Genomic DNA, 25,100 nt, shown 5'->3' on the forward strand with positions numbered 1-25,100 from the left:
AAGAGGGGGAGAGGGGGCTGCATTTTCCATATCTGACTGCAGAACCCAGCTTCACTCCCCTTGCTAGTGTTCTGAGGAAATCGCTCTGAGAAAGAGCACTCTGGTCCAAAGATTTTAGACACCAGAGCCAAGCTTTTGTGTTTAAATTAGTACTACCTGGAATAAGCTTTGTGGCCTTGGGCAAATCATATAACCTCTCTGAGTATCCAGTTCTTCATGTATAGGAATCAAATGACATCTATCACATGGTGCCCTTGTTTTGTCACAAAATGAGACAAAGTACAAAATGCCAGGCACAGAGCCCCCTCTGCCACCTGGTTTTTCAGATTCAGAGGGGATGTTAATCCAGTGTCCATTGAGGTCTGGCCAGAAAAGTGTCCATCTTACTGAAAACTACTTTTACAGATGAGGCACTGGCTTCTTTTCTGACCTCACCCATTGTTTCAGAGCCTGGCATGTGTCTCGGTCCCGCCCACTCAAATCTGAATATTTTCTTCCAAGGGCTGCCCACCAGGCTGTGTCTGCCTGTCATCAGTCCCAACAAACCACAGTCACCAAATGAATGAGAAGAGAACAGTGAGACAGGACAGGTCACAGAAAACAAACAGGCAGGACTGAGGCCGGGCCAGAGACAGGAAGCACAACTGTCCTGAGTCAGACCAGGCTTCACCTCTCAGGAGGAACATGGATGGGGGCAAGTGAAGTCATCTCCCTGAGCCTCACTGACTCCATTAAAAAAAAATAAAGATAACCATGCCTATCTCACAAAGCCATATTGAGGAATTAAGAGAGACAATGTGTAAAGCACCTCACACACTTCACACACAAAACCTAGCACAGAATAGGAACTCATCAAGAAAAGTCAAAACTAAGAGAAATGTTCTTGTTGGAGCTAAGAGGGAAAAACAGACTCTGTGCTTCTCAAATCCATTCTCTGATTTCTAGATTAGAAACTGGGTATCATAACCCTTCTGAGGAAAGCCCACAAAAAGGAATATACATGGGGTGGAAAGTTTCACTGTCTACAGCTGACTTCAGATATGCCCAATAAGGGGTGGTAGGTGCAGCTCTCATGCTCCCTTCTAACAGAGAAAGAGAGAGAACCTTCTCCTGGACTCCAAGAAAAATAAAGCCAACAATGGAAAAGCAATAAGATTTCAGATTTGCTGAATAAGGACCTCTATCCTGACCATCCTCATAGTCAGGTAGGAGGGTCACTTCCTTCAGACAGGACACCCTTCACTTCCTCTGGTCACTACTATGTTCTTTGCCCACCCTTACACATTTATTAATATACTGTCTCGGTCACTACAGTGGCTGCTCCACCAGACAGGGACAGAGCTATTCCCAGGGTCTAGTATAGGCTGGCCTGGAGTGGGTATCAGTAAGTATTTGTTGAAGGAATGAAGGGATCCTACATTAGTTATTTAATAAGTATGACCACTCAAAGATTTATAGTCCATTAAAAACAGATGAAGACATGAGACCAGGGATCCCTGGGTGGCGCAGCGGTTTGGTGCCTGCCTTTGGCCCAGGGCGCGATCTTGGAGATCTGGGATCGAATCCCACGTCGGGCTCCCGGTGCATGGAGCCTGCTTCTCCCTCTGCCTATGTCTCTGCCTCTCTCTCTCTCTCTCTCTCTGTGACTATCATAAATAAATAAAAATTAAAAAAAAAAAAGACATGAGACCAGGAATTTTTAAAAATTAAGGTTATTTATAACTCAAATGAACAGCTTTAACAGCAAATCAAGGAAGAAAGTAAATAGGCGTGGCAATAACCAAATCAACAGGCTATTGTCTTTGAGGAGTTTTTAGGTTAATAGGAGGATTAACAGGTAAGCATATTCTTTCACTATGACGGGCTAAGCATTTTTCTTAATGACTATCCACAGTAATACAAATCTACACAGAAGCTACTTTGTCAGGGGTGCCTGGGTGGCTCATTGACTAAACATCTGACTCTTGATTTCAGCTCAGGTCATGATCTCAGGATCGTTGGATCGAGCCCCACATTGTGTTCTATGCTCAGCTCGGAGTCTGCTTGAGGTTCTCTCTCCCTGTGTTCTTTCTCTCTCTCCTTAAAATGAATAAATAAATTAAATATTTTTTAAAGGGACTTTGTCTATCCTGAGGGTATCAGAGAAGGCTTCCTAGAGGAGAGGATACCTGAGCTTCATCTTTAAAAGATTAGTAAAATTAACCAGGTAAAGGGACGGATGAAGAGCAGTCCAGAAAGAGAACAGCTGTGGTCTGTGATAAATGCTGACATCACCATACAGAAACTATAAAGGTCCCTGGTAAGGTTTTCATGAATTTTTACTGAAATTTTCACAAGTATAGTGCTTCTATAAGCAATGAATAATTCAAACAGGGGCCAACGCAGATGCTGGATGCAAGTTCATGCATCATTCCCTTTATCTCTCCATTATTTCTTTAAGGATGTCTCCCTGGAACAGACTGGTAACTCCTATGAGATGCATTAGGATTTTCAGGACCTGGCTGTCCATTTAGAGGCCTGGTAATGTCACTTTCTGAACATATCCTGGTACAATACTGTCACAGGACTCAGCATGACCATCTCTGTCCTATGTTCCAGAAGCACATTCCTAAAGCCCTATGCTGTTTTCATCTTCTCTGTACCTTTGTGTTTCTATGAACCACTGACATTCTGTCATAAACTGGACAAAGGTCTCTTGTATACAGCAAATTCATATGGTTTGATTTAAGCACTTGTTGAAATTATTTTCAATCATTCCCATTCTAGGAAATTTAGTATGGTGTTTGGTAATATATTTTGTTATCTTTTAATAAAGAGGTAGTCTCTTCCAATTTTAGGAAGTCATGAAATTTTTTAAATATTTTATTTATTTATTCATGAAAGACAGAGAGATAGAGAGAGGCAGAGACATAGAGAGAGGGAGAAGCAGACTCCCTGCAAGGAACCCTATGTAGGACTCGATCCCAGGACCCCGGGATCATGCCCTGAGATGAAGTCAGATGCTCAACCACTGATCCATCCAGGCTTCCCAGAAAGTCATAAACTTTGATGTTAGAATGGTTCTTCAAGTATCTAGAAATAGACATTAATACCCCATAAAGGAGAGTCAGAGTGCAGCAGCTGGAAGAGCTAAAGCATGAAAACCAGAAAGATCTAGCTATGAATTGTGGGTTCTGCCAATTACTAGCTCTGTGACTTGAGAACACTAATAAATGTTCCGGACTTCAATGAACTCATTCTGAAAATGCAAGATTATTAGAAAAATCTGAGAAAATATGTCAAGGACATGTCATACAGTGTTCTCTCCCTCAATACCTGGTAACTCTAACCTATACCTAACTTAATCTCTTAATGAAATTTTCAGATCATCCACTTGCACACGTGTAGCCCAAATTAGCAAGTAAGATCTAAATATAGTTTTAAACACACCGATAACAAAAACATCAAAGAACATTTCTCAGAGCTCTGATAGAAAATATTGTCTTAGGTCAGTTGCTCAGAATTAGAACCAGAAAGCAGTATCTGTAGACAAGTGATTGAGTCAAAGACCCCTGGGGTGGTGGCGGGTAGGGGCTGTTGAGAGTCATGAAAGGAAAGAAGCATCCAAGCAAGGCTGTAATTTTAGGTGAAGACTCAGTCTTAGCCTGATCCTGCAGAGGACTCTGGAGTGTAAATGACACTACAGGTCCTGCAGAGAATTTGTAATTTACCCCACAGGGGCTGGGCAGCCTTCACCGGTCAGCCACCAGTAAAGGAGGGGTTAAGGGAACAGGGTGGAGGGTGCTTTGGTCCCAGGCAATTCCAGCTCTGTGTGTGCCTGTGTATGTGTGTGTTGGGTCGGGGAGGAGTTCTGCTAGCTCAAGGCTTGCCCTTTGAAGAAGGTTCCAGGTGCTAGGTCACAGAAGCACACATACACAGGAGCCAGGCTGAGCATGCAGGACTAGTGAAGGGAACCTGACGGTGGCCAGTGGAGCACAGACATCTATCTGCACCATTAATCAAGGGTGTTTCATGGAAACATCTTTGTTGACCCTGCCTTCCCATTATTGCTGTTGGTTCACCACAAAGCAATGGACACTTAGCTGTAAATACATTCATTTGTCTTCCATAATTTGCAAAGGACTAAGTTTGAAGTAAATATTTCCTGAGAGTGTAAAATTCAATTTTGAAGTTTTGCCTTCAGGCATCTGAAAATGAGCTCTTCAACCTATTAGAGTTGTGGATTTCTGCTGAAGGGAGTTGCTGTCAGTAATGAAGAGACCCTGCACAGGCTGGGAAGGGGTGCTGGCCAACTCCTCAAATACCAGGAAAAAAACTGGCAGGAACACTCTTCAGCTCTTTCATATGTGTATATTCATTTAACCATCCACGCTGCTCAGAGAGTCTGGGATGCTATTTAAATTGCCTTGTGGAATCCATGCATTTCGTTAACACAGATCTATATAGTACAGAGATTCAAGACTGCTTTATCCAAATAAGTTCTTGTAATTAAAAAATATATAATTTCTTGTACTTGTATGTCCTTATCTGTAGAAAGAGTATGCTGACCCAAAGACTTCGGGTGCCAGGGGCTTGATGGAAACAGCCAACTGGGTAGGTAGACTGGATCACAAGATCGTCTGAGAATTAACTATCATTATAAGTTACTACAAAAACATGAAATAGCAAAATAATTTTTAAATAACACATGCAATTACTTTGTTAGGATCGTGGATGATGTGATACAATACCTCCTTTGAAAAATTCTCCAATAGGGGAATCCCTGGGTGACTCAGCAGTTTAGCGCCTGCCTTCGGCCCAGGGTGTGATCCTGGAGTCCCGGGATTGAGTCCCACATCAGGCTCCCTGCATGGAACCTGCTTCTCTCTCTGCCTGTGTCTCTCGCACTCTCTCTCTCTCTGTCTCTCTGTGTGTGTTTCTCATGAATAAATAAATAAAATCTTTAAAAAAATAAAAATAAAAAATAAAAATAAAAATTCTCCAATAATGGGTATAATTTGGTAATTGGTAACTTAAAGCAATTATGTCAATACATCTGGAGGACCCAAATCAGAATAAGAAAGTGCCCCCTACAAATGCCATATAAACAGATATGTTAAAACAAATGTCATGTAGAATTTCTCAGGGGCCCGACAGAAAGATAACACTGATAATTAATGGGCACCTCGAGTATTCCCACCTAGGTAGGAGGCTCAGTTCTAAATAAATAAATAGCAAGTGACCAGCATGGCTGCCCACTGAGGGAAGGGGGCTATTTACTATTCAGGGATCCTCCAAACACCTTTGGAGCTTAGGAGATGAATGAAAAATGCCTATGGATGCAGGGAGGGGTTGGGGGAGACACAATGTACCCCAAAAATGGCTGAGTGCCTTCCTCAAACAAAACTTTCAACCATTACCACAGTTACAAAATAGCTGTGATGAACCGTCATCCAAGGTGAAACATTTGCTAAAGTTAGTGCTAAGATCAGGAACAAAGCTACTCAGACTTGGCGTCTCCCCCTCTTGGCATATTTAAATTCTGAGAATTCAGAATCTGATTATAATCCTCTGCTTCCACTTGCATTGTTTCGTAATTGAAAAGAATCTTATATGTAGTATAAGATGCTGAACAGAGGGAAAACCGAGAAGTCAAACCAAAATTAATACCGTCCAAGAATCCCTGCCAATGAATGGGATTATCCAACACCATGGCCATTGTTTCCCATTTGTAAGTTTTCATTGTGCAGGTCTGCACATGGCAGATCTGTCTTTGCAAATGTACTTTCTTGCTGGTAATATCTGGGTTAGTTTCTTCATATTTGCTAACCTGCTCATTAGGTGATGGGTAAGAAAGCAGACTGGAATAAATATGTATTGCTGGGTAGTTCATAAAGAGGAAGACCTGATAGTAAGGAGGACTCCCCAAGGTCTTATGGGGTCTGATGCAAAACCATTCTGGTCCACCACCCAGGGCCAGAGAAGAGGGACAAGTGATTGGGGGAAGAAGAAAGAAGAGGGCAGAGCTCCCCAAATAAGGTGTGAAACATCAAGAGAGAAAAAAAAAAAAGCATTTAAGGAGATCTGGACATTCTGCCCATAGAATTCCAACACCCCACAGTCATTCAAGAAAGAAGACTGATCTAGTCCATAAGATGGCAAAGTGCTATTAAGTAATTTGTTGGGAGGACAGTAAGCAGGAAAATCAAGTGCTGTCTTCCTCTCTGGAAGTGCACAACTTCGAAACTTCAGCCTGACCTTAAATTCTTGCCTTGTCTCTCAAGCTGAAAGGCACACATGCAGAGCACATGGGTTCTCCTTAACGTTTAATCACCATGATGAGGGAAAACAGAGGAACTCCTACAATGTCTCTGCTCACTCCAAAAATGCATCATTGGAGTTTTCAAACTGTGGTGTTTTTCTCCCAATAGCAAACAAGATTTCAAAAAAGAGAGAATTTTACTCAAAGTATATCAGCAATGAAACTTACTATATAATGCCCCTGTTCTTGGAGGAAACTAGGCTGTATAAGAGGAATCAGAGTGAAGCTAAAAGGATCAGAAGGAAAACTCAAGACACAACTAAAAAGCCTTGTCCTACCCGCAAGTGGCCACAGTCACGTGATCAACAACCACCACATATTTCCATGATGGCGTAATGCCTGGGGAATGCAGACAACTAACAAACATTTTACAAACCTACATTTTGGGCTATGTGTATGTGTGTGTGCATTTGTTTTTGTTTTTTTTTTTTTTAATTTTTATTTATTTATGATAGTCACAGAGAGAGAGAGAGAGGCAGAGACACAGGCAGAGGGAGAAGCAGGCTCCACGCACCGGGAGCCCGATGTGGGATTCGATCCCGGGTCTCCAGGATCGCGCCCTGGGCCAAAGGCAGGTGCCAGACCGCTGCGCCACCCAGGGATCCCTGTGCATTTGTTTTTAAGGAAGTTTAGATTTTCGTTTTTGTTTTTTTTTTTAAGATTTCATTTATTTATTCATGAGAGACACACAGAGAGAGGCAGAGACATAGGCAGAGGGAGAAGCAGGCTCCCTGCAGGGAGCCTGATGTGGACTCGATCCCAGGACCCCAGGATCACACCCTGAGCCAAAGGCAGATGCTCAACCACTGAGCCACCCAGGTGCCCTGTGTGTGCATTTGTGTGTGAATGTTGAGGAGGGAAGGGTGAGGGGTGTCATATTCCTGAAGCTATTCATGAACCTGCAGTGGAATCTCTGCACACTGTTGTACGTGAATATCTCTCCCCTTCCCCCCAAGCAGTATTTTCCCCTAAGTCATCTTTTGTTACCAGAAACCAATTCATTCTATTAATCCATCACTGTAGCCCCCACTGGAGTTCTTTACATACACTTGCACAATGTATGCCTTATCCAAGTACCTACTGTACCATACAGCAGACAAAAGCCTCACAGAGGCCTATGAGTCCCTACATGAGCTACATTTCTGCCACCCTTCTGGGCTCTCCTATTGCTCTTCCCACCCTCACTCTGTTCCAGGCACACAGGCCTCTGCTACTCCTTTAACGTGCAGAGCTCACCCCAGGCTCCCTGCCCTTGCATTGGCTGTTCCCACTCCCTGGAATGCTGTTCTCTCAGATATCAGCATGCTCACTCCCTCACTACCCTTGAGTCTTGGCCCAAATGTCATCTTAGTACATGCGCCTGTCTTAACTATTAACTATTTATGAACAACAAATCTGTCATTATCCTCCTCTTACCTTGTGTCCTTTATTCATGGTATTTTTTATTACTTGTAGATTGCATCTGTATTTCTTTCTCTGTCTTTCTGGTCTTCCCTCCACTACAGTTTAAGCTTCATGAGGCAGAAACTTTGTTCTATTTTGTATTAAATCACCAGAGCCTTCAGATAGTCCTATTCAGATACTCTTTTAAAATTTAAATTATTAAAAAAATAATAATAAAAAAATAAAAATAAAAAAATAAAATTTAAATTATTTACTTCATATTTTTTCTTTATTTCATTTTTTTAAAATTTAAGCCTTATCTTAAATAATAATATGTATGATGTGCTAGGGATATTTTTCTAATAAATATTAAAATAAATGTAGAGCTATCAAAATTAAAGATGTTAGCCCCTCAATAACTTACACCTAATCGAGCCTTTAGAAATAAGTTCCAACTCAAAAAAATACAAGGAAGAAATGACCAGTTAAAGAATCTTGCAACAAAGGGCCCCTGGGTGGCTCAGTCGGTTCAGCATGGGCCTTCAGCTCAGTTCACCATCCTAGGGTCCTGGCATAGAGCCCCACATCGGGCTCCCTGCTCTGCAGGGAGTCTGCTTCTCCCTCTCTCTGCCGCATTCCCCTGCTTGTGCTTTTTTGCTCTCTTTCTCCCTTTCTCTCAAATAAATAAATAAAATCTTAAAAAAAAACCCTTCCAAAAATCACTTATACTGCCGAAATGAAGGACATCCTACAGGACAACTAGCTGGTCCCTTGAAAAAGTCAATGTCAAGAGGAAAGAAATGAAGGTAGCCTTCTAGATGGAAAGGTACCAAAGAAGCCCATTTGCCAAAGGCAATGCGTGAACTCTGAGTTGACCTCAGTCTGAAACAGAAACTGTAAGAGGTGCTGTTGTATCACTGGGGGAATCTGAGGATGCATGAGGTGTCATCTGTTACTACAGAGCTGTTTCAACTTTCTCGCAGTGATACTGGTATTGGGATTGTGCTTTTAGGAGATAATGTATCCTTAGTTTTCAGGGAAACGTGCTGGAAAGTTTAGGTGGAGTGACAGGATATGGGCAACTTATTTTCAAACAGCAAAACGCTAAATGGAAGTTGAATCTTGGAGTTGAGTATACAGATGTTCGCTATAATCATCTTTCAAATTTTCTTCACGTTGGAAATTTCACTATAAAAAGTTGGGGAGAAAAACAAGATCCACACATGACAGAATTATCTGGAAGAAGACAAATCGGGAAAGAACAGTTCTCATATTCTTTCTGTCCCCATGGAAAAGCAGAAGGTAGGAGAGAAGGCCAGCAAGTTTGCTGCAGGTAAGGGGAGCCCTGTAGCCTATCCCCTGATAAAGTATGGGGGTGAGGGAACTACAGAAGCTCTAGTCAGCATTGGAGTTAAAAAAAAAAAAAAAGAAAGAAAGAAAGAAAAAGCCAGAGTCCATCTTTCTGGGAGGACCTAAAAAGGTGGCCAAGAAGCCATAGCAATCCCAAGTTTATCATGACATAAGGTTAATAAATTAGGGAGACCATAATGTGTCCAGGCAGAGAGAGCAGGGGCCAGTTTTATAGAATTTCTTGGTCTCAAAGCCTCATGGATGCTCCTGCAGAGACGTGTGTGAAGTTGAGAGAACCTGGTTAGGAACCCAAGATGATGTATATGTAACTAGTCCAAATTTGGTGGCCAAGGACAAGTGGGAAGGTGGGCAACACAGCAGCCAGCAACATGAAGAAGAAATGACCACCCATGGCCACAGATGCACCCCTCCCACACAGTGGCATGGTATACCCTTGTGGCTTTAATCCCACATAGTCCCACACACTGCACCATCATCCAGAAACTGAAATGCCACCTGAGGAAATGGAGGAAAGACACCAGTGTGAAGACACCAGGCTCCTGACCTGATGGAATAAATATCAAATCTTCTGTGATCAACCAAAACTGCCACAGACACAATCTGTCCTATGTTAATAATAAGGAGAACGTGATTCTACATCAGTGAACAAAAAAGAAAAAGACTATCCTACGTGGCACCCAAATAATAAAGGGTATCACCAGAAGGACACAGTAGACGCTTCTAGTGAGTGTGGGATTGTTCTGAAGGGCTTTGTAACCGGATGGTAGATGCTGAAGCTGGAGGGGACCCTCATAGGCCTTTCAGTTCTGTCCTGTTATTTCTGGTCCTCACACAATTTCCTCTTACAGATGATCCAGGAAGTCAGTGTGGGAAAGGCTCAGTTGGGTGGTTGACTCTCCTTGGGTCTTGCCGGGACTACTAAAGTGGACAACCATAACTATAAATAGAAACACCACCTCATTGCTAGCATCCTCCCCTCCCACACCACTCCCACCCATGAACTCACGTCCCCTTCCTGCCTTCCACTGTCACTACTTGGGGCAGAGATGACTCTTCTACTTTCAATTCAGGGTATTAATCTCTTAGTACTAAAGACTTCAAAAGTTAGAATGAAAATATCTCCCTCTCTCCCTCTCTCTCCCTCTCTCTACCTCTCTGTCTCTTCCCCCCACCCCCGCCTTGCTTCCTCCTTGTCATCCTCTCTGTCCTCAGACCATGAGAGCTCCCAGATGATCACAGAAGAAGCCAATGACTTCTACTTTTGCTGGTGCCTTGATGAAAACGCAGACCTCCCACTGCCATCTGCCCGCTCAAGCCTTGGCTTCTCTCACAGGAAATGCAGTGTCTTGGTCTATGGATATAATAACATGGATGACAATCGACAGTATAAGGAAGAATTTATTTTCACCAAAATTCCTCTTTTCATCTCTAGCAGGCTGGGAACACATAAAAAACTAAAGCCTATATTTGGGGCTAGCTCAGTCAGAAGAACACACAATTCTTGATCTCAGGGTTGTGAGTTCGAGCCCCACGTTGGGTGTAGAGATTGCTTAAAAATAAAATCTTGAAAAAATCCATGCCTATTTTTTGTTAAAAGAGACCATTTTCACAGTCGCAATCTCCTCTGTGCAAAAGGGAAGTAGCTCGAAAAGGAGGCTCCATGAGCTCATGTTTCTAAATTTAAACTGATGATTACTGGGTCTCTACTGAACCCGACCCCTACCTGCCTTTCCTGCTACTTCCCAAAAGAAAGAGAAAAAACTTCCATACCCAATCCATCCATCAATAAAGGAGATTTCTTTAAACAGGTGACTTGTACAATGGACAATAAAATGAAGAATTTGCAGTAATTCACACTTAGTGTCTTTAAAGAATGAAAGGCTTAACATAAACATGTTTCTGCAGCTTTGCATTCATAATACATGTCCAAAGAGTAGAGACACATTATAATTACAATTTTGTCTATAAACTCAATTAATAAGACTGAAAAAACTAACAGACACTGTCTACATATGACACATTTTTCTGTAATTCAGATTCAGCATAAATTCAGACAGGACTCTCCTCATGCTCTTTTCCTTAATGATGTATTACTATAACGTAAATCTGAAAAATAACTGCCTCTTCAGAAATTAGTTCAATAATACAGCCAGTAAATTAAAGCACTAATTTATTTCTTATAATCACCTAAGACGGGTATTATTTCCTCATCTTACTGAAGAGGAACCTAAGATTTTGAAAGTTTAAAAAATCCACACACACCCCAAAATTATGGTTAGTAGGTGGGAGATCCAGGACGTGAACCCAAGCCTGATTCATGAGTCTCTAATGTTATATTCCTCTCTGCTCTTAGGTTTGAAGACTGAAGATTTAACAACTTATGAACATGAAGGATATGGGTTATTCAAACAGCCTCTTTTCCAATGTGCCACAGGACAATTCTGCTGATTTGGAGCTAAATTTATTCCCAGAGTCATTCAATCTCTTTGCCCAAAATAAAGGGAGATGAAATCGAAGCATATGTTAGAATCTAAGCCAAGCTATTATCTGTCCTCTTCAGAAATTCTGAAAAGCATATCCACCAAAATCAGATGCTAGGGATGAGGAGGAAGAAAACCAACAGAGAGAGGGAGAAGTAAAATTAGGGATCACAGAGATGTAGAAGGACACAATGCAAGGCAAATAAAAAATTTAAAAAAAAAGAAAAAGAAAAAAAGAAAGGTTAAGAAGAAAGAGAAACAGGAATGGAGTGGTGGGGAAGAAGAATACCCCAGATGTCCTGATTTGGGAAGTCCCTCTGAAAGTATTCCAGGATCTGTGTAAGGAGGGAACCCGTATGGTGCAGCTGGTTAGCCTCCAACTCTTGGTTTCCACGAAGGTCATAATCTCAGGGTTGTGGGATCAAGCCCACGGTGGGCTCTGTGCTCAGTGGGGAGTCTGCTGGAGATTCTCTCCCCTCTGCTCCTTAAAATGAATAAATAAATCTTAAAAACAAAAAGGAGGTCAAAGTGAGTTCACCACAGGATTTATGGAGAACCAAAGAATGGGGAACAATTTTTCTTGACTTTTAAGTACCAAACCTAATTTCTTAAGGGGTCTCTAATCTTTTAAGTGAAACAGTAGGAGTGCAGACTGTCCCTAAACAATACCACAGCATGACTTTTGTCCACTCCAGGCAAACCTGGGCCCTCCCCTGAATCACACTGAGCTGTATGCCCAGGCAGGGCAGATAATTTAAAAAGTTGGAAGTCAGGGCACTTGTGAAGCTAAGGGGGGAAAAGCTACTGTTTCCTGTTGCCTGATGGAGCCAGTTCCTGAAAGTTCTAAACCCATGTTCAATCTGCTGCAAAGAATAAACATGTTCTGTCCTCACAGAAACATAACCCAAATATTGGCCCTGAAAGAAATGACAGTGACTCAGGAGTGGATCTTCACCTCAGAAACATATATGGGGGAAAAATTAAATAAATAAATAAATAAATAAATAAATAAATAAATAAATAAATAAATGAAACATTTATGGGGAAAAGTTTTACATAATATTCTCCAAATGACAGAAAAGGAATGCTTGCGTTAATTCTTTTTTTTCCCTCTGATACATTTCCAATTTGTTAAATTACCTATAACTTTTTCAACTGAATGTCTTTTCTGAAATATCTGAAAATTTTATTAAAACCTACAAATTTTTTTCTCTACTAAGAGAATGTGACAATATACTTTGAGCTCAATCTGAAGCCAGGTGCAGGTCAGTAAAAAAAAAGGCTCCTGTGAAAACCTACAACCTCTGTTACTATTTGGTGAGGCTCCCATATATTATATGAGAACCAACAAAGTTCATTGCTTATTTTTCAAAAGAGTTAAATGTTAAGTTCTTCAAAGATTTGTTTGTTTGTTTTATTAAGAGATTTCAATTCCAGAAAGTTAAAATAATATTCTTGGTCTCTCTGAAAATGTTACACTAAAATTTATTCAAATATCTTTATATATCTCTGGTGGGGGGGAAGAGTACTTGACACTAAGTTGAAAAAAAAAAGAATTTCTGAAAGATTAAAGGTCTAAGCTAACACACACACACACACACACACAGAGCAGAACTAGCAAAAGAAATATTAAGAGTATGTTTACAACCTCAGAGAAGGGAAGGCTTCCTAAGCAACACATAAAACTTAGATGGAAAATACAGGTATATTCACTTCTATAAGAAGGTAAATCTGTTGTTTGCCAAAAGATACTATTTAAAAAAGGTAAAAACTAGAAAAAAAATATGAGAGCAACATACATAACCAATAAAAAATGAATGTACATGATTTATAAAGTAAGTCTGCAAATCAACAAGTAAACTGAACATTTCTTCTTATTGGTCACCTAATAAAGATGTTTCACCATATTTTCATTTTTTTAAAGATATATTTATTAATTTGAGAGAGAGGAAGCATGAATGCATGGTGGGGACAGAGGGAAAAATACAAAACAGACTCCCCACTGATCATGGAGCCTGATGTGGGGCTTGATCCCAGGACCCTGATATCATGACCTGAACTCAACTAACTGAGCCACCCAGGCACCGCATTTCACCTTCTTATTTTTTTTTTAAGATTTTATTTAATTTATGAGAGACACTCAGAGGCAGAGACACAGGCAGAGGAAGAAGCAGGCTCCATGCAGGGAGCCTGCTGCGGGACTTGATCCCAGGTCTCTCGGATCACACCCTGGGCTGAAGGCAGGTGCTAAACCACTGAGCCACGCAGGCTGCCCTGCATTTCACCTTCTTAATCAGAATATCAGGTTAACTGTGATAACGTGGCATGTAACTTGGCAAAAAAATAAAAGGTCGATAATATCTGATATGGATGAAAGTGTAAACTAAGGATGCCCTCATATACTAGTGGTGAGAATATAAATTGATAAAGCATAAATATACATACACATCTTTCTCAGCAATCTAGTCCAAGTATCTATCCATATATATGTAAGACATTATTTGACACACTTCTCTGAAAACTCGGTAAAAGCATGAACATTAAAACATAACTTTAAAACTAAAAGAAGAAAACAAATCACAATTTGTCAATAAGAATTATAACTTAATTACTAAATGCCAGGAACTACCCTGAGGGCTTCATATACATCAACTTAGCATGCTTCCTGACAACCCTATGAAATGGGTACAATTATTGCCCCATTCCAGATGGAAATACTGAGGCAAGGGAGATGGAGGAGTTGCTCAAAGTCACACAGCTGGTAACCAACAGAGGCGGGTTTCAGATCCAAGGAGCCTGAGAGCAGTCTACTCTGAAACACTTTTTAAGGAGAATGCAAGAGACACCCGGATACTGATACAGAAAGAGCTATAAGGCAAACTGTTATCTTAAAGCAGATGCAGCCTGAGCTTGAGATGATAATTTCTCTATGGAACCAAAAATGAGTCTGTTTGATTATCTACATAGTAAGCAAAGCTCTGGATTTTATTATTTATGTAATATATGCATTCTGGATGGTTAAGGAAGGTTATCCCTAGCAGCAGAGAGGGTAGCAAGAGAGGAGGGTCAAGTGCAATCCCACTTTTAACCCCATATATTTCCAAACTTCTGGAAACCGTGCAAAGCAAGAATGCATTCGTGCGTTACTGATATAATTTTTTTAAAGTTATTTGTCTTTAAAAAGAAAAACAGCAGGGGTGCATATGGAAAATTTGTCCTTACAGATGTTTCTACAATTGTGTTTCTGGCTTTCGAACACATTTTTCCCTCTTTTAAAAGTTGATCCAAATATCTGTAAAACTCAACCTCCTAAACTTTCCAGAATTATTTTCAGTTCTTAGAAAAGGCTTTAACCTTCAACTTCTCTAGCTGTGGTCCCACTATATGTTTATGACTATTTTTAAATAACCAGATTTTTGGTTGATGTTGAAAGACATTTAGAAGATCATTTGTAGGAGGAAAAACAAACTGTGGGCCTTGAATCTGGAGTTAAGAAAACCTGGCTCTGCATTCTCAGGGAGTGCCATTCTCCGGTCAATTACAAATTGGAACTATCTAGAGCTTAACTCCTAGGAAGGAGTGCAGCTTGATGGTTTACATGCAAGGATAGGAGGCTGTGGACAAAATTTGGGGGTTATCAACATAGAATTAGAGAAAAGGCCTCCTATGCCGGTTTTTCCTGCATTGTCTTCGGGTCACTTAAATATATTTACTCTAGGAGGACAAAGGATTCATGGGTCCTCAGGGACTAAATATATGTGGGCTTCCATCAGGAAATGTAAGCAACACAAAGCTGGTGGTCACAAGTATTCTCCATTGGGGTGACAAGTGCCACATCCCCTCCGCCCTTCCAGCTCCCTTATATTTTTTCCAGGCCTGCACACCATCCAGCCATCAGACAAGGCTCCCACACGCTGAGCGCTCTTGGGAGGCTTGGTGGCGGCCCTCATGCCCTCTGATGCTCCCATCTCCCTCTTGCACACTTGTACATCTTCAGTGAAGAGAGCCAGGAAGCAATGTGAGAACTAAACACGGACTTGGTTACAACATAAGGAAGAGCATGCTGAGGCCTGGTTGCCTGTTCCTTTGGCAATACAGCTGCTCTGGAAAAGTCTTGGAGTCCTATTTCAGTGGAAAATAAAATTAAAGTCAATCAGAGGCAGCCTGAAGAGAAAAGGGATAAAATTATGCATTTGTGTATAGGGATATGGATACAGACATAGATGTAGGTAGTTTTTTTTGTTTTGTTTTTTTATTTATGATAGTCACACAGAGAGAGAGAGAGAGGCAGAGACACAGGCAGAAGGAGAAGCAGGCTCCATGCACCGAGAGCCTGACGTGGGATTCGATCCCGGGGCTCCAGGATCGAGCCCTGGGCCAAAGGCAGGCGCTAAACCGCTGCACCACCCAGGGATCTGGTAGTCTGTTATATATTTTAGGCATTCATGTGAAGCGCACATATAAAATAATCCCTATAGGGATGACCAAGCACTAACAGAAGGCCTTTATTCAGGGCTTCCATGATTATGGTAACCAGACATTCAACCAAAAAGCAACAGGATGATATAAAGACACAAAAATGAGCATGGAGAAACAGACTGGGGTAACTTCTACCTTCTGACATCGTTATTGACACAAGGCCAGTCAGTAGTCCATGGAACATTGGTAGCAAGACACTTAAACTATATTAAGAAATAATGAAGGATAAATTCTAGTTAGCGCCAAGATAGGAGCCACCATCAGGCACATCTGCCAGCTTCAAAGCTGGATGAAGACACATATTCCAAGGCCACACATGCAAAGGCAAAGAGGCATAAAGTGACAATGCTTGTGTGTAAAATGGAAAGCCAAGGTGAACCCTCCAAACTCAAACAACTAACTGTATGAAAGTGTATGAAAACCTAACAAATCCTAAGCAAAAATCTGGCAAAATGATCTCCTTTCTGGGGCCATTATTTATCTGGAATAATCAAAGAAAGCGAGGGTGGGGGGTGCAGGTAGAGAGGGGCTCTGTCCCCCTAAAAACTTAGAAAACCTCTAAGATGTCTCTTTAACTATTCACATATGAACTTTCCTCCAAACATTAGCTGTTCCACTTACCAAGCTACAGTGAGTGACTGAATTTGAAAACTCTCTGTGATCACTCATTCAGTCAATTAATACTTATCGAGTGCCAATTTGGATGACGAACAAGCCCACCACAAACCCTGTCTTCACGGAGCTCACAGCCAGGGCTCCGTGTGCACGATGGTCCCTTCGGCCTCTCGTGGCAATGAACTGACGGAACAGAGAATAAACCCTAGGAAGCATCCAGTCACACAGCCCACCTCTGCAGAACATATCACTGGTTATATTCTAAAATCTCCATTTAACTCCTGGGTTTGGAATTTAGAGATCGCCTTCCCAGGGAAGCAATGCCATCAATCACGTTTGGGTCCTCAGGTCAATCCACAGAGTTTGAGTTGCCCTGCATTAAGCTGCAGCGTGATTTAAAGAGGCTTCTGGGTACCCCAGGCCCTTCCAGTCAGTCTTAAACTATGGTGTATGATCTCGAGGCGGCTACCGTGATGACACAGTTGACACTGGAGCTTGAAGCGTGCGACGCTGGGATGGGTAAAAAGCTGTAAATGCCTGGTGGGCAGGCTGGCATCCTGCAATCTCTAACTATTTACAGGACAAGGGACTGGGGACAGAGGTAGAACCTCCCGAAGGTACTTATGAGGGCAAGGGCCACAGTGGAACAGCTCGTCTGCACATCACACGGAACGGAGCCATCGGTCCCAGCCAAGGCGATGCACATTTCTTACCATCCTTACTGAGAAATCACCACTCCTGTGTTTCCTGGTGATTTCAGGAAGACAATAGTGTTTTTATATACTCTTCCTTTTTTAAGGCATACTTTTTTTTTTTCTAGCAGTGATCCCAGCACTAATAGCATTTAAAGTACATTAACTACTAATAATGTTTAAATATCACTTTTTTTTGCAGTTTAATTTGCCCTCATCTTCTCTTCCATACCCCTTCAAAATCTCATCAACTCAGCATCTGACTGGCAAAATAAATAAATAAATAAATAAAAATAACCCCCACTGTAGCCAAACATGTTCAAATCGTAGCATGAATAGATGTGCAGCAAAAAGTAGGGGAGAAAAATCTATTGTAAACAAGCCCATGAGTCTCTGAGACAACTTTTCTTAAAAAAAAACTTTATTTATGTTTGGAAAAAAAGGGAGTGAAACAAACGATAGCGTAGCTTCCGCCCGAAGGAAGTCATTTACTGGCTCTGGGACAAGGTTCAGTAAAACCTTCCTTACAATTCATTAAGGCTACCCGTAGGTTAGACACATTTGGGAAATGTAGGTGCTTTAGTGGTAATCAGCCCAAAGTATCCAAATAAAAACCAGTTTCACTCTTCATGTGGGAGAGTCTATAGGAAATACAATCTTTTCTGAAACAAATGTCTACCTTTTATTCTCCTCCCCCCACCACCATGCCACACGGAGTATGTGAACATTTACAGAGCATTTTGTCAGTTGTTTTCCTAACACAAAGCTGGGGTGGGGGCGGCTCCTAAATATTGCTCCTAGGGTTCCAAAGCTCATGCGCAGCTCCCAGTAGAACCTAGACAAATTTTCTCTCTGGAGAGCTCATGAGATGAAAGGTCTCACACTAAACCCTCAAGATGGAAAAGTAATTGTGCTAGTGTCTGGATCTCTCCATTAAGATCCCCGCTTAGGGACATCTATTCCAAGTGCCTCTAAGGAAAGAAAGAGCTTGATGAGAATGGGGGAGAAATGCCATCGTGGCTGGGTGACATGCAGAGAACAGCCCGGACCCTAGGTGCCAGCTGAACACGGGGACCTAGAAAGCTCCGCAAAGCAATGCCCCTCCTGCATCTTGTCACTCAGAAGGTGCTAGCCCACATTGATCCCATAGACTGGTGATTCTCCAGGAATGCTTGGGCCACAGTAGTATTGGCGTCCCTTGAAAACTGTTAGAAATGCCAAGTGTCAGGCCCTCCTCAGATCTTTTAAGTCAGAACCTTTTGAGGTGGCCCAGAAATCTGTGTTTTCACAAGCCCTCCAGGAGCTGCTGATGCAAAGTCACGTTTACAAACTGTCATCGTAGTAGGACTAATTAAAATCACTGTAGTAGAGTCCCTCCTCCAGGTCTTATTTATAATTGGGAATGAGAGATCTTTCCTCCTCCAAAAGAAATGTCAAGAATCAATAGATCAAAGGAAAGTCAGGAGGAGATTTGGGGGCTATACAAGACTCAATTTGCCACTACTCCTCCCTATTCATTTCAGGTTTAGGGATTTTGATCATAGGCACCAACAGAGAGAGAGAGAAGAAAACATAAGAAATAGATCCACTCCACCCCGGAGCCCAGCGTACGCTGGACAGCTTATTCCTCTATAAACATCACTTCTGAGTAAGGAGGCAACATGAATTAGCAATTGTAATGAACCAGGCAGATCAAGAAAACCCACCACTTTGTCTCCAACACAACTAAAGCCACCACTAAACCTTGGCTGTGGCTTTCCGAAGCTAGTGGCTATTTATAAGAGACCACACAAAATTCAACAACAGCATAATTAGTCAATACGTAAGTTTAAACTTCAAAGCAAACGCTTTTCAATCACTGAAACTCTTGGCTATTTATATAACAAGAACATTTAAACAAGATTCCCGCCCTAAAATGAATTTTCAGTCCTCATGAAGAGACCCATGGTTTCTTCTTGGCCCACATAGCCACCAATTTTGAATCTAGCACTGAGAATCTTTCCATTAGAAAAAGATACTCATTCAAAAGCTTCAATGTACAGCCAGTGTTCTGATTTTGCTTCCCAACACAAGCCAAATCTCACAAGATGAGACTCTTACTCTAAAAGCAGTATCCAACAACAAAACTACCACGGAAGGGTCTAGAAGTCATCATCTGTACAGCAGAAAGGAGCCTTCTGCGCAAAATACTTGTATCCCTGACTAACCTACTGCCACCATGCCTTGCCTGCCTTTCTGAAGCCAAAGGAAAACCCAGACACTATTTGCCTATATCATTATTAGTCACTTGATACCCAGGAAATCAGTTCTGTGTCTTCAGGGACAACCGTCCTCATTGGAAAGTGGGTACTACTGAGTAATCAAAATTATTTTGCTCTGCCTTGATTTGTAGTATCATATCCTTGTTGCTATTTTTTCAGCCTTAAAACCTAGTCATCGTAAATCTAGCTGCTTCTTTCTTTAGTGGTAATTAGCATTAGTCAGAAGCCAAAAGTGATTCCACATAAGAAGTAAAATAAACACAACCCTTTTTACCTTTCATGCCAAACTTGGAGTGTCTTGCCAACTTCAGCAGAAACAGCATCACCAGCAGACAAAATCCCACCACAGATGCAATTACCACCACAGCATAGACCTGGGGGAAAGAAAGGAAGGGAAGTTATGACCTGGCTCCTTAGTTCTCTTCATCCAGATGATGATGGTAATGAGGATGACAGTTAATATTTACTACTTGCTTTGCAAGGAATTTTGTGTCCGTCAATTAATTCACTTATCCCTTAACAACTCTTCAATGAAGTATTGTGGGTCTAGTTATTTTTTTTTATTTTTATTTTTTATTTATTCATGAGAGACACAGAGAGAGAGAGGCAGAGAGAGAAGCAGGCTCCACGCAGGGAGCCCGATGTGGGACTAGATCCCGGGACTCCAGGATCATACCCTGGGCCAAAGGCAGGAGCTTAAATGCTAAGCTACCCAGGCATCCCTGTGGGTCCTTACTTTATCCTTACTTTACAAATGAGAAAATACAAGTTATAAGCTTATAAAAATATCAGTGTAATTGATACTATATAGACATAGAGATATATTACTCTCTCCCCATCTATCTATCCTCCCACCTACCTATGTGGAGAGAGGAAAGAGACCTGACAAAACTCAAATAATACAATACTATTTCTGAAGCTGGTGAAAGATACAATGGGGTTCATTTTGCTATGTTCTCTACTGTTATGCATGTTAGAAAGCTGTCCATAATAAAAAAGATTTTTTTTAAGTTGGCTATTGTTGCTTTTAGAAATCAAAGTCCCATGGAACAGGGAGCAGGCCTGGAAGGGAGCAGGAGGGGTACCTGTGGGTCAGTTCATTTGTGAAAGCTCATTGGGTGGTAGACGTATGATATGTACACATATGCATATGTATGATAGAGGTCAATACAAAGATTTTTTTAAAGATTTATTTATTTATTCATGAGAGACACAGACTGAGAGAGAGACAGAGACCTAGGCAGAGGGAGAAGCAGGCTCCTTGCAGGGAGCCCGATGTGGTACTCTATCCCAGATCCCGGGATAACGACCTGAGCCAAAGGCAGGTGCTCAACCACTGAGCCACCCAGGCATCCCAAACACAAAGATTTTTTAAACTGAAAAATATAATCACAACATGTGGATTATTCAAGTAGAGAGAGTAGATGCAGATCTGTGTGAATCCTGCCACAACCCTGAGTGAGAGCACAGAGCACAAGTGTGTAAAGCTAATGGAGTACATATTAACATTTTAGGGACAAAGATGGGAGCAGGACAATGCATCTCCTTCCATTTCTGCTGCTCACTCCAAGGTCCTGCTCCCAAGAAAGGGTGTGTGACTCTACACCAGGAGGTGGCGAACTTTTGCTGTCAAGGGTCAGACAGTAAATCCTTTAGGCTTTGGGGGCCATATGGTCTGTTTTGCAAACTCTCAACTCTGCTGGTGTAGAGTGAAAGCAACCGTAGACAATATGTAAGCAAATGGGCATGACTGGATGCCAATAAAACTTTACTTACAAAAACAGATGGATATGGTTTGCAGAATCCTATTCTACACTGTTTTAAATGTCCACACTTAATTAGATGCTTAACTTTCTTTGTTTCATTTACTCTGCATAATAATCCTTATGACAGATATTATTATTTCCATCTGTGGTAATCATTAATGCTGTTTACCTAACACTTCTATTTCACCTTGTGTTTCTCTTTATAAGATTCACTTCCTGGCTTACTTGTGGTAAGATGGGTGCATGTGACCAATTCTGGCCAATGAGGTGAGACTTGTATCCCTGAAAGTGGACCATTTCACTGCTACTTTGAGATCTTTGGCAGTGGTTTGCACCCAGGTATAATATTACACTCAGGGGACATCTGTCAATTTGAGGTTCTCACAACTGGAGGAGGGTATTACTAGCATCTAGTGGGCCAAGGCCAGGGATGCTGCTAAATTAAACATCCTACAATGCCTAACAGTCCCCCACAACAAAGAGTTATTCACCCACAATTATGACATCAGTCATATCAACACTGAGAACCCTGCTCTCATCTCCTTCCTCTGGGCCTTAATAAATGCTAACTTTCCAAAAGTGGCTGCCTATCAACCAAGTCTTAGAATGAGGACAAGACTGACAGAACTCCCAGTCAATACAAATAATGAAGCAAGAAATAAACCTTTATCATTTTAAGCCACTAAGATTGGGGGATTTTTGTTACTTGCAGCATAGCTTATGCTGACTGATGTGCCCATCTCAGAGTGAGAGGCAGTACAGAGTAAAGATTAAGAATATATGAGTTCCTCATGAGTTTGAAATTTAGATTTACCACTTATTAAGTGCCTGACCTCAGAATTACTCAAACTCTCAGCATCTCACATGCCTCATGTGTGAAACAGGGAATATAATCATCCTACCTTGCAGATTATTTAAATACTTAGTGAGTTAGAGCAGATAACAGGTTTGGAACAGAGTCTATGACAACAGATAATAAATTAACATTGCTATGATGATTATAAAACTGAGATTTATAAAAAAGTAAATAAGCAACCCAAGATCACACCTTTTGAGCTTGGGATTCAAACTGAAGTCTGCCTTAGTATAAAGCTGTGACTTATCCATAATTTATCCTTTATACTACTTCAAAACACATGGCTGAGAGGAAAGGCAGGATGCTAAAAACATGGCTAATCCTCCTGCGACATCATCTCTAATGTCCACTGGGGACAGCATTAAAGAGAGCACAAAAGACGGGAAAGGGGACATGCCAAGCACTTGGCCAGAGTGGAGACAAGGTGTGAGAATCCTCTCCTCTGGCTCTGCAGTTGTGAGCACCTCTCCCACAGAACACCTCTGCAAATGTTTGAGTGCAGACTTAACTCTGTCTCTGTGGCCTATATACAAACAGAGTGGTTGTGATTCCTAAAAGGCTAATTATAGATCAACTTGTTCTAACTAAGGCCATTTCCCTCAAATGCACCTAATGATTTGGAGCAAGCTTTTTTCTCATCTTTATTTCTAACACTTCCATGGAAAAGCGATCATAGTATTTTAGCTCTCCATTTCTCAATCTTGTTAAATTCTAGACTTGAAGGGGAAATATTGAATAAAACATGTTCAATCCGTATTTTATAGTTTTTTTTATTTTTTATGTATTTTTATTGGAATTTTATTTCTCAACATATACTATAACACCTAGTGCTCATCCCGTCAAATGCTCCCCTCAGTGCCCACCACCCAGTCACCCCATCACCCTACCCACCTTCCCTTCCATTACCCTTTGTTCATTTCCCAGAGTTAGGAGTCTCTCATGTTTTGTCACCCTCTCTGATTTTTCCCACTCATTTTCTCTCCTTTCCCCTATAATCCATTTCACTGTTTTTTATATTCCCCATATGAGGGAAGAAACTGGGATGGAGAGATGGTGGGGACTCGCCCTAAGCCCTATAACTTCTCTGTAGGACCACAGATAGTCTCTGACCCACTTCAGAAAGTATTCAACTGGCATCCAGAATCTTTGGTCCTTATGTTCACAGGACATCTTGCCTTTATGAGCTGTGAGAGCTTACAATGCTTCCCTTCTGCAAGCCTCCATTACCTCATTGGTACACAGGGATGGTAATACCTGTCCTAACTTCTTTATTTCATTAGAGTGTTTGAGTCAATATGGAAAATGGGAAGGGTTCTACTGCTGGGGAGCAGCTAATGATCTGCTAGCAAATATTTAAACCTACTAAAGCAACTCTAAATGTAAAGAATCTCTTAATAAGCAAAGAATCCCATGACAGCAAATAGAATTGTTTCTTCAAAAATGAATTGTTTGATAAACTTGATTCCATGTACCATGCACATGTTGGGGTAGGAGTGGTCTTTATGTGGGAAGCAAGCAGGAATGAATGTATTTGTTTGTTTGTTTGGTTGTTTGGTTGGTTGGTTGGTTGGTTTGGTTGGTTGGCTGGTTGGTTGTTTGGTTAGTTAGCTGGTTGGTTATTTGGTTAGTTGATTGGCTAGTTAATTGGCTAGTTGGTCATTTGGTTAGTTACATGACTGATTAGTTGATCAGTTGGTTAATTGTTTTTTATCTGAGAATACCTCTTATAGAACAAGGACCTGTTCTATTAAAAAAAATCCAGTAAGGTTCATGAGGAACACTTATTGGATCAGAAAGGAGAGCATTCGAGGCTATCTTCCAAATGCTTTGATAACACCTTTAACTTTTATATAAGCAACTGACTCTGAAACTCTTCTTCTAATCTAACAACCCTCCCTGTGATCAGGAACTATTCATGATTTACATTTTCTTTAAATTCCATAGAGCATTGTTTTGTACCTCTCATGCAGATTTCCAGGGACCTCAGGTGGAGTTGTAATGTACCAGCTTCGAACAAAGATGATTCTCACTGATCTTGCCTTCCAGTGGCCCAACTATACACAGTTCAAGCATCACTTAGATATGCCACTTAGGCACTTAAATTTATAATTTGGTCTCAAAAGAGAAAACTGAGGTTGGCATGTAATTTTTAGTAACTGGGTTATGTACACACCTGTGGGCTTAACACATGCTCCTTGGATTCCTTATATACACAAACAACTTTCTCAAACCAAAAAACATTAAGCAGTTTGGTATGAGAATAAACAGATATGATTGCACAAGGCAGGAAGTAGAAAACATTCCACAGCTGATCTACCAGGGCATTTGTCCTTGCTATTTCAATGCAATGCATATCGTCATCTATGGAAATATGTGTGTGTGTGTCTCCACATACTGGATATGCATATTTTGAGTTTGCAGCTGAGCTACATCTGTTATAAGCCTCTTGCTCCCACCACCAGGGCCATGGTTTAAATATAAATCACAACTCTTTATTGCTGCTCCAGACCCCCAACTAATCATACCACTTTCAATCTCTCTGTCCTGCAACCCATTCTAGAGCATTCACCATTACTCTAATCAGTCTCCAATGTTTATTATCTCCTAGGTGCCAGGCACTATTCGAGGGATGAAGGATACAGCTCTGAAAAACTACTGATCAGGTTGCCTAGACTTAAAAACTCACTGAGGAATCTAGGAAAGGAGGGGCATCTGGGTGGCTCAGTTGGTTAAGTATCCAACTCTTGATTTTGGCTCAGGCCATGATCTCAGGGTCATGAGATTGAGCCCCATGTCAGGCTCCATGCTAAGTGTGGAGCCTGCTTAAGATTCTCTCTCCTTTACCCCCCTGCCCCGCCCCACCACCACATGTACCCGCACTCTCTCTCTCTTAAAA

At 41.3% G+C, this 25,100-nt stretch overlaps 1 protein-coding gene across 14 annotated transcripts in view; it reads right to left on the reverse strand.

Annotated features, from left to right (window-relative positions):
- Positions 1 to 25,100, reverse strand: part of NTRK2 (neurotrophic receptor tyrosine kinase 2) — a 329,075-nt gene that overhangs the window by 234,209 nt on the left and 69,766 nt on the right. For all 14 annotated transcript variants that reach the window (XM_049116166.1, XM_025423180.3, XM_025423181.3 and 11 more), the window contains one exon: positions 19,857 to 19,956. In XM_049116166.1, the coding sequence (XP_048972123.1) occupies positions 19,857 to 19,956 (100 nt within the window). The remainder of the gene's footprint in view (positions 1 to 19,856; positions 19,957 to 25,100) is intronic.

This window comes from Canis lupus, chromosome 1 (assembly GCF_003254725.2).
Source record: "Canis lupus dingo isolate Sandy chromosome 1, ASM325472v2, whole genome shotgun sequence".
Taxonomy (NCBI): domain Eukaryota; kingdom Metazoa; phylum Chordata; class Mammalia; order Carnivora; family Canidae; genus Canis; species Canis lupus.